The 10408-nt window shown below is 40.7% G+C and overlaps 2 protein-coding genes across 2 annotated transcripts; both read left to right on the top strand.

Moving 5' to 3' along the window:
- The first annotated feature begins 400 nt into the window (after positions 1-400).
- LOC137940793 (exopolygalacturonase-like) lies at positions 401-2851 on the top strand. Its single transcript, XM_068785920.1, has 5 exons — positions 401-506; positions 1349-1491; positions 1598-1903; positions 2002-2520; positions 2621-2851. The coding sequence occupies exons 1-5, from the start codon at positions 401-403 to the stop codon at positions 2849-2851; spliced, it is 1305 nt and encodes a 434-aa protein (XP_068642021.1).
- A 4221-nt stretch (positions 2852-7072) lies between these two features.
- On the top strand, positions 7073-8815 carry LOC137940794 (exopolygalacturonase-like). The gene is made up of 5 exons (XM_068785921.1): positions 7073-7115; positions 7320-7462; positions 7569-7874; positions 7966-8484; positions 8585-8815. The coding sequence occupies exons 1-5, from the start codon at positions 7073-7075 to the stop codon at positions 8813-8815; spliced, it is 1242 nt and encodes a 413-aa protein (XP_068642022.1).
- Positions 8816-10408: the final 1593 nt, after the last annotated feature.

Below are 10408 nucleotides of genomic sequence, written 5' to 3' on the forward strand. Positions count from 1 at the left end.
GTATAGGGTCTCTTTGAAATTTTAACTTGAAGTCTATTGGGCAATTTGATTCATCTGATGATCGGATTCAATGTCATCAATGTTTTAAACAGGTCGAGTAGTGTGTGTATTTAAGGCCATACTCTTGCATTATGGTTTCATTCATATTGCGTTATACATCAAATTACTAGGATCCAATACAATAAATGACACAGGACTGTCTTCCCTGCTCAGTTACCTCGACGGGGTAAACTTCTTCTGCATGGTTCACATTCTGAATGGCGCCTTTCAACAAACTAAACCGCCTTTCAGAAGTTGTAAAAATGTATCTCATCTATTTAGAAGCTCTTCAATGGAAAAATCACAGTACACACGAAATAGAAACTTCATGCCTTCATGCTAGAGAACATGTCTAGGATTCATGGCGCGATCTCCATCAGGGATAATTAACAGTTGTGTATGTTTTGGGGAAGAAACGAAGGTAGCACGCTTCTGGGAGTGGAGGAATACTGTTCTTCCTAGTTTCGGTTTGGTCGTAGAAAAAATCTAAATCAAGAATGGCTGCAGAACCAGGAAACTTAATCTGACATCCTCCTTAAGCCTTATGAATGAAGCGAGGTCTAGTATTAATCCCTTCCCACTTACACTTGTTATAAATTATTATCCAGTGCCGCCACCGCGGAGCTGCCCTGAATTCAACTGGTTTTTGAATATCATTTCCCTGATTGGTGTAATGTAAAATGCGTTTCTATCACATCCTATAAGACTTCAAAGATACGAATACTAATCCATCCTGGACAGCCGACGATCCGCAAATAACCAGCTCCGGTAGAGTGTCAAAGAGATGAAAGATGAGGATTAGAATGAATATGGAAATAAGCCGTTAACTGACTTTGGAAGACATCCGTGTTTTTTTCATCACCTCTTTATCCTATTAATTTCTACTGTTTGAAGAAAACATGCGGCTTCATGCCTTTTGACAGATGCGTTGATTTCTGTTCAAAAAACGAGATTCATCGCATGCACAGCCCTCAAATTCGGACGGCGTTTGCAGTTTTCCATGGATAGAAATCAAGCTAAAAGTGGAAGAAGTTAGAACCGTTTAAGCCAAAAGAAGCACAACTACTGTAATAACGTGACAATCCATCGATACTGGCACAAAATATATGCTTCACAGACAAGCAAAGGCTTTCCATGTACAACTGAAGACACTATAAATATTCAAATTGTTATCTTCTCCAACTATCATAGAAGTGCAAATCTGACTGCCAAGAGAGGATTCCAGCTGAAAATATCCTAAACCAGGGAAGAAAGATTTGTCTAGCTTCTCTCTACCGTGCGGATTTATCGTGCCATTTCTGAGTGAAAGAAATGGGTTCGCGCTCAGTTCTCTGTACTGTTTGTGTTCTGTTCCTGTTCCAGTGGATAACTGAAGCTGATGCTTTTGATCTCAAAGTTTTTAACGTGAAAAACTTCGGAGCGATTCCTGGCGGCAAAACGGATTGCAGCAAGGTAATTAATCTTAGTCTCATTATTCATCTTGATTGCTTATAGATATGTGTGATTCGATCGTGAATTTTAGACTTAATAGGTTTATGGTTCTGTCTAAATGCTGTAGGCGTTGATGAATGCGTGGAAAGCTGCCTGTGAGTGGGAAGGGACGAGTAGGGTTATCATCCCTGAAGGGACGTTCTTGGTGGGACCCGTGGTGCTCAAAGGACCTTGCAAAAGTCCCATGGTTTTACAGGTCAAGGGAATGGTCAAGGCTCCTGATCTTAACAAATTTACTTCTGATGGCTGGATCGACTTTCAGTACATTGATGGATTGATGATCACCGGCGGCGGAAAGTTCGACGGACAAGGCGCTCGAGCGTGGCCGCATAATAAATGTTCCAATGGCCAAAAGTGCCAGCCTCTACCCACAGTAAGCTCCTCCTTGTAAATCCATTCCACAATAAATTCTGCTTGACCTTATCTTCTTTGCTAATTTCTTTTCAATTTCTCTCCTTCTTTTCGTCACAGTCATTGAGATTCAGCTTTGTCACCAATGCAACAGTCCGAGGGATATCCTCAATAGACAGCAAGTTCTTTCACATGATGATTTTCGCTTCCAAGAACGTCAAGCTTCAGGCCCTCAAAATTTCCGCACCTGCGGACAGCCCCAACACGGACGGAATTCACATCGCTCTCTCCAGTGATATCAGAATTTCCCGCTCCGTCATCGGCACCGGCGACGACTGTGTCTCGATAGGACCCGGCAACTCCAACATCTACATCTCCAATGTGTTCTGTGGCCCCGGCCATGGCATTAGCGTGGGGAGCCTCGGAAGGGACCCCAACGAAGGCGACGTGGTCGGCCTGACGGTCAAGAACTGCACCTTCACCAACACCGACAATGGCATCCGAATCAAGACATGGCCAAGCTCTCCCGCTCATAGCTCCGCAACCAATTTCACATTTGAGGATCTGGTCATGAAAAATGTCCGGAATCCCATCGTTATCGATCAACAATACTGCCCATATTCTTCCTGCGATCTGAAGGTATGAGATGCAACCACGTCAAAAGAATAAAAAATTCTCTCTCTAAAAAACAAGCATCTATCTATTGCAGCTCTGATCCTGTTTTGTTGGATGAATGCAGTCTCCGTCGCGCGTGAAGATAAGCAACGTAGTGTTCGAGAACATAAGAGGGAGCTCAGCATCAAAGGTGGCGGTGAATCTCTTATGCAGTAAGGGAGTGCCATGCCAGAACGTGAAACTTAGCGACATCGACTTGGATTACTTTGGACGGGAAGGCGATTCTTCCGTATCGACATGCTCCAACGTGGAAGGGATTTCTTCAGGCTACCAAGTCCCCCCTTCTTGCATCTAAATTCTTGCAATCTTTACATATTAGATTAGATGATTCTTTGAAATGGATTATTCTAGCACTAATTCACGCCCCCCCCATGGAGGGTCGTACTTGTGTGGAATTCTCGTTATCAGTCTATGTTAAATCTTAAATAAAATAAATTACTGCCACCATGAACCCAATTTAAATATATCGCCTAAGTTCGGTTATTAATGCAGCAACTGTGGCTGATCATTATTGACAAGGGAGTACTATAAACATTTGGAGGGCACCATTTGATGGTTTAGTATTAATTCACGACCTTGATGGATAGTCATACCGCCACCATGGATCTTCTCTCATTCTTCTGTGTGTTAACTCTTAAATAAATAGAGTATCACCACCATGGACCTTTAGGTCTTGTTGGTGCACCCTGAGCGAAAGTGAAAGTAAATTCGAATTCACTCTCACTTACTCAAAATCGTTTGTACGCATCCACCAGGGAAAATGAATGTGAATGAACTATGTAATTCACTTTTACGCACTCCTATGAAAAACGAGTGAAAGTGAAATCCAAGGGTTCACCCTCTGAAATCACTTTCACTCGCTCTCTCTAGACGCTCTCTACATCCCTCTCGTCATTGCCCGACTTGCCCTCATGCTCGACACTCTCTGCATACCTCTTGTCGTTGCTCAGCTTCACCCTCGACGCACTCTGCATCCCTCTTGTCGATGCTCGGCCATGACCTCGCCATGCCTCCCCTACCTCTCGCCGCTGCTCGGCCACACCATCACCCTCAAGCTCACCACTGTTCGGCCTTGCCCTCCGTTTTTGTTGTGTTGCTTCCCTCTCCTCTCACCACCCACTCTCTCAAAATTGAACCCTACCATCAATAATTTTATTTTTGTAATTATTTTATTATTTTACACTACACTAAAATCTATTTTATTTTATGACAAATGCTCTTTTTATTTATTTATTATATTCATGACTTTAATACTATATTAAATTACTAATTTAAGAGTACCAATCAATAAATTATAAAATTAAGAATTCGATCAAGTCTCTAGTAAGTAAACAATATTTTATAATTAATTAAATTAAAAATATATATATTTTAACTTTTAATTATTGTATTAATTTAGACAGAACTAAAATTTATCTTATTTTATTAATAAAATACCCAATTTAGCTATTTATTATATTATTAATTTTAATAATATGTTAAATTACTAATTTAAGAGTGATAATTAAGATATTATAAAAGTCAAAATTTGATTTAAGTATCTAGACATTATAAAAGTAACCATGTTTGTTTAGGTATATTATTTGTTATATTGAATTAAATTAATAATTTTTAAAAATTATCTACCTTATTTTGTTAAAGTTAAATACAACTATATTCTAAAGTTACATCTATTAGAGTATATTTAATGACCAAATTCATTCTCTTATTTCCACTATATTTTCCATTGTGCATACTAATACAAGAAAGTAATTTCCATTAAGAGCGATAATAATAGGTGCAAAAAAAGGAAAAAAACAAGCACGAAAATAGGCAACAAGATTTATATAGGTTCGCCTCAAGGTGAGACTATGTTATTTCTTTCGCCGTTGTAGTAATCCACTATAAAGATGAAATAATTTACAAGAGAAATCGCATACACTTACAAGTATTTTTTCTCTAACCTCTCTTCGGCTGCAACTCAAGATTCTCCTCGATGATGACCATAAAACCCAAATAGCGGCCCCCCAATACAAAGGAAAAATTAAGGCAACCATAGTACAAGAGTAAAATTCCCAAACTGCCCTTAATAAAACAACAATTAATATATTGTGGACCTTTCGGGGGCTCTACCCCCACACCCCCGGGAATGGGGCGGCGACCTTATCACGAAGGTCAACCTGCGTACCGATTCAGTGTAAGATGTTAATTAGGCTCCACAACTTAACACATACTAACGGAAAAAAATAATTCACTTTCATTTTCACATTCCCTAGTTCATTCACTTTCACTTCAAAGGTGTATTAATGCCCCCTTAATAAATATATGGATGAGCTAAGTTTTTTGTCATGAAAGCATTTGTAGACGATCATTATTTTACTGATCGGAGGTGTACCCAAAAGGATAAAAGACACACTATGATTAGATAAATTCCATGATCAATTACTAAGCAGGGACCAAAAAATTCAACTAAAATTCAAGGTGTAATACGACAATTGAACACGGAATGAATGATATAAGTGATAAGGGATAAGCATAATCCCTCCAATTGTAGGATAAGATCTCATTAGATTTATCCCATGTTGTATTTATCTTTTCATGTAAAGCTTATCTTCTCTATTCTAAATTGTATAAATACCACCCTTACAAAATTGTAAAAATGTGACTCAATTCATCCTCTAATGTGGTTCAATTCATACTCTAATGTGGTGTAGTTTATCCTCTAATGTGGTTCAGTTCAATATCTAACATGGTATCAGAGCAAATCTATCCCTCTGCATTTGTCGTCCTCCCAATTATTTTTTCTACTTCCACTACCTCTTCAACTTGTCTGCCACACCCTCCCAAGCTGAACCACCCAAATGATGCGTTCTCTCTGATTCCGTCTACCCCAACTGTTACCAATGTTGTTGTTCTTCCACATCTCTTCACCAAACAATGTGTTCTCTCCAATTACGTTCGCCCCAACTGCTCTTCCCAACCACTATCAGAGCCTCTACACCTCCCAACTGCTACTAGTGTCGTTGTTCTTCCTAGTTGCTACCAATGCTGCTACTTGTGCCGCTACTCTTCTACATCTCTTCACTAGACGATACGATTTTGTCTATCCTAGTCGCTACCAGTGTCGTTGCTCTTCCACATCTCTTCAATGGACGATACATTTTTTTCGATTCCGTCTGTCCCAGCCGCTACCATTGTTAGTGCTCTTCCATATCTCTTCACCGAACTATGATTCCGTCCGCCCCAACCGTTACCAGTGTCGTTGTTTTTCCACATCTCTTCACCGGACAATTCGATTTCATCTGTCCCAACCGCTACCAGTGTCACTGGTCTTCCCTGCTACCAGTGCCTTTGCTCTTCCCGTCATTTTGATTCCAAAAACCCTCGAAAAAAATCTTCTTACATAGCCAGTGCCAAGTTCACAATTTCAGTTGCTACGAGACAAGATTGGTCTCCTAACAAATGGTCTATCTTGAAGGGGGAATGATCAGAGATAAGCATAATCCCTTCAGTTATAGGATTAGATCCCACAAGATTTGTCCCATATTATATTTTTCTTATCATATAAAGCATATCTTATTTATTCTGATTGTATAAATACAACACTTACTCAATCGTAACGGAGTGGTTCAGTTCAATATCTGACAAAAAACACACTCAAGGAGAAACTTCCATGATAAAGAAGGTGGTCTTCAAAACTTGTCAGAAGCTGCAATTTGGGGAAAGATACGTAGCGTTTTGGGAGTAGAAGAGGAAGGTTGTTCTCCCTTATGCCGGTCTAATCATCCAAGAACCTTTGTTTAACAGTTCTTAAACAAGGCAGTATTATAAATAAGTAGCTTAATGTTACCACCTCCTTAAGCCTGACGAAAGAAGCAATGTCTAGCATTAATCTATTCCCAGTTATACTAGTTTGAAATTATTCTCTTCTCTTTTCACACCCTTGTTACTTAAACAAATAATTCACTGCCGCCACCGTGGAGCTGGGCGCCTTGAATGCAAACCGGTCATGAGCTCATAACAACACTGGATAGCATTTCCTAGATTCGAGTAAAAAAACGCGTTTCATTGCATGTAAAAGACTTCAAAAAACACGAACTCATGCGAATCCATCTTGGAAGTTTGCAATGGTCAGTATGGACAACTGACGATTTGCAAATAACGAGTTCTGGATGAGTGTCAAGGAGATGATAATCTATTTAAGAAAGGCTTTTAAGGTGAGGTGATTGAAAACGGTAATAAGGCCGCCGTTAGCTTACAGCAGAAGACATCTGTGGCTTTCTATCATATCTTTAAACTAATACTATCTATTACTCGAAGAAAACATGCGGCTTCAATGTCTTTTGAAGTTGATTTCTGTTCAAAATGGAATAGAATATCCAAGTTATACGAAACGGTCCAAAAACGGGGTTCATCGCATGCATAACCCTGAAACTCGGATGCAGTTGGCGGCTCCCGATGGATAGAAATCAATCTGTAAGTGGAAGAAGTTAGAACCGTCTGAGCAAATAGAAACACCTCTGGTAATAACGTGGAAATGCATTCGTCGTGGTTCGAAATACTTCCCGGAGAAGCAAAAGGCATCCATGTACAACTGAAGACGCTATAAAGACCCAGTGTTACCATCTACAGCATTCAATCCTCTTCAACAAGCAGAGAAGCGTGACTGAAATCACAAATCAACTTCCAAGAGACGACAAGACTACATTACCTAAACCAGGGAAGAAAGATTAGGCTAGCTTGTCTCTACCCTGTGGATTTATCGTGTCATTTCTGAGTGAAAGATATGGGTTCACGCTCAATTCTCTGCGCTGTTTGTGTTCTGTTTCTGTTCAACTGGGTGACTGAAGCTGATGCTTTTGATCTCAAAGTTTTTAACGTGAAAAACTTCGGAGCGATTCCTGGCGGCAAAACGGACTGCAGCAAGGTAATTAATCATAGCCTCATTCTTCATCTTGATTGATAATAGATATGTGTGATTCGACCGTGAATTTTGGAATTAAATGGTTTATGGTTCTGTGTAAATGCTACAGGCGTTGATGAATGCGTGGAAAGCTGCCTGTGAGTGGGAAGGGACGAGTAGGGTTTTCATCCCGGAAGGGAATTTCATGGTGGGATCCGTGGTGCTCAAAGGACCGTGCAAAAGTCCCATGGTTTTACAGGTCAAAGGGATGGTCAAGGCTCCTGATCTTAACAAATTTACTTCTGATGGCTGGATCGACTTTCAGTACATTGACGGATTGATGATCACCGGCGGCGGAAAGTTCGACGGACAAGGCGCTCGAGCATGGCCGCATAATAAATGTTCCAATGGCCAAAAGTGCCAGCCTCTACCCACTGTAAGCTCTCCCTAGATTCAACAATAAATTCTGCTTGACCTTATCTTCTTTGCTAATTTCTTTTCAATTTCTCTCCTTCTTTTCGTCACAGTCATTGAGATTCAGCTTTGTCACCAATGCAACAGTCCGAGGGATATCCTCAATAGACAGCAAGTTCTTTCACATGATGATTTTCGCTTCCAAGAACGTCAAGCTTCAGGCCCTCAAAATTTCCGCACCTGCGGACAGCCCCAACACGGACGGAATTCACATTGCTCTCTCCAGTGATATCAGAATTTCCCGCTCCGTCATCGGCACCGGCGACGACTGTGTCTCGATAGGACCCGGCAACTCCAACATCTACATCTCCAATGTGTTCTGTGGCCCCGGCCATGGCATTAGCGTGGGGAGCCTCGGAAGGGACCCCAACGAAGGCGACGTGGTCGGCCTGACGGTCAAGAACTGCACCTTCACCAACACCGACAATGGCATCCGAATCAAGACATGGCCAAGCTCTCCCGCTCATAGCTCCGCAACCAATTTCACATTTGAGGATCTGGTCATGAAAAATGTCCGGAATCCCATCGTTATCGATCAACAATACTGCCCATATTCTTCCTGCGATCTGAAGGTATGAGATGCAACCACGTCAAAAGAATAAAAAATTCTCTCTCTAAAAAACAAGCATCTATCTATTGCAGCTCTGATCCTGTTTTGTTGGATGAATGCAGTCTCCGTCGCGCGTGAAGATAAGCAACGTAGTGTTCGAGAACATAAGAGGGAGCTCAGCATCAAAGGTGGCGGTGAATCTCTTATGCAGTAAGGGAGTGCCATGCCAGAACGTGAAACTTAGCGACATCGACTTGGATTACTTTGGACGGGAAGGCGATTCTTCCGTATCGACATGCTCCAACGTGGAAGGGATTTCTTCAGGCTACCAAGTCCCCCCTTCTTGCATCTAAATTCTTGCAATCTTTACATATTAGATTAGATGATTCTTTGAAATGGATTATTCTAGCACTAATTCACGCCCCCCCATGGAGGGTCGTACTTGTGTGGAATTCTCGTTATCAGTCTATGTTAAATCTTAAATAAAATAAAGAGATTTTTAATAAATTACGTATTTTTAACAAATATTAACAGAAATAACTAATTTTCAAACTTAATATAAAAAATACTCAACTTTGACCGATCAACTGTACTTATGTACTGTCCAAAATGACACATCAACCTTGGCCGCTTAATATATTGCCTAAGTTCCGTCGTGAATGAAGTAGTTGTGGGCGATCATTATTTTGCTTGAAGATAAAAGTGCTAAGCTGAGGGTTTTGAATTAATGAAAATGGTAGTACGCCGCCTGCTGAAGATATTTGATGCTTTTTATCGTCTCTTTAGATTATTAATATCTGTAGTTCAAAGCAACATGCGGCGAAAATTTTGGAGTGGTTTCTGATGGCAAAATGAGAATTTGACCATTATTATTCCCAAAAATAGTTAGTAAAAAAGGAGATAATGATAAAATTATTCTTTTCACTAACTATTTTTATGAATAATAATGGTCAATTTTTTTATTTTCCATGGGATTCCAAAATCTATTACAGCTATTTCGCTTACAAATTATTTAAGTTGCTCAGCTTCAGTATTGTTAGTTTAGAAAGTGTTTTTTTTTCCCACAACACTCATAAATTGTAGAACCCTGGTCCTAGTTATTAATAAGGTGAACATGGAATTAATGGATGTATGCAGCACAAATGTGATCTTTTGGTGTTGTAATTTGGTCACTTGGGTTTGTTGTTGTAAATATCATTTAGTTTTAAACCTTGGGAGTGGATTACCAATCCAAACATAGATGTTGAATCATTATAAAAATATCGGTGTATTATTTACTAATTGAATTGTACTTTAAATAAATTAAAATATTGAATTAGTCTTTCAAATTTGATAAACCTATTCACCCTTCTTATAAGTTTATCTTTATAAGACCTAATATATTCCTCTCGACTAAAAGTGTGTGGATAACAAGGCCACCTTCACCACCTTCTCCCTTAAGAGGGGGGTTAGTGCACATGACTCAGGACACGATCTTCATGCGTATTACACAGTTCATGTCCTGGTGTTGTTAGGGGGCGCCGAAATTCATGTCATGTACATGAACATACATGACTCAGGAGTTCATGTCCCAAGAGCAAACGGCGGAAAGCGCTTTCCGCCCGATTTTGAGAATCATCTACATGACTCTCGCGCGGGGCTCTCTCTGTCACACACCTCTCTGCCATTGCATTCCCGCAGCCCTCTCTCATTCTCTGCTCCCTCTCTCGTCTCCATTCCTCTGCTCCCTCTTTCGTCTCCATTCCCGCAACCCTCTCTCGTCTCCATTCCCGCAGCCCTCTCTCATTCCCGCAGAGTACGGGAGGTCGAGCTCTATTGCAAAGCTTCTCGGCCTCCCTCTCTTCTCCCTCTCGGCGTACCGTCGAAACGCCGCCTCTGTCGGCATTGCCCGCTGCCGTCGCCTTTGCCTAGCCCGTCCTCGTCGCCATCGCCATTGCCCACTGGCT

Source organism: Aristolochia californica, unplaced genomic scaffold, assembly GCF_029961685.1.
Source record: "Aristolochia californica isolate CCGP_79_NKW_82.1479 unplaced genomic scaffold, dmAriCali1.0.hap1 SCAF_9, whole genome shotgun sequence".
Taxonomy (NCBI): Eukaryota; Viridiplantae; Streptophyta; class Magnoliopsida; order Piperales; family Aristolochiaceae; genus Aristolochia; species Aristolochia californica.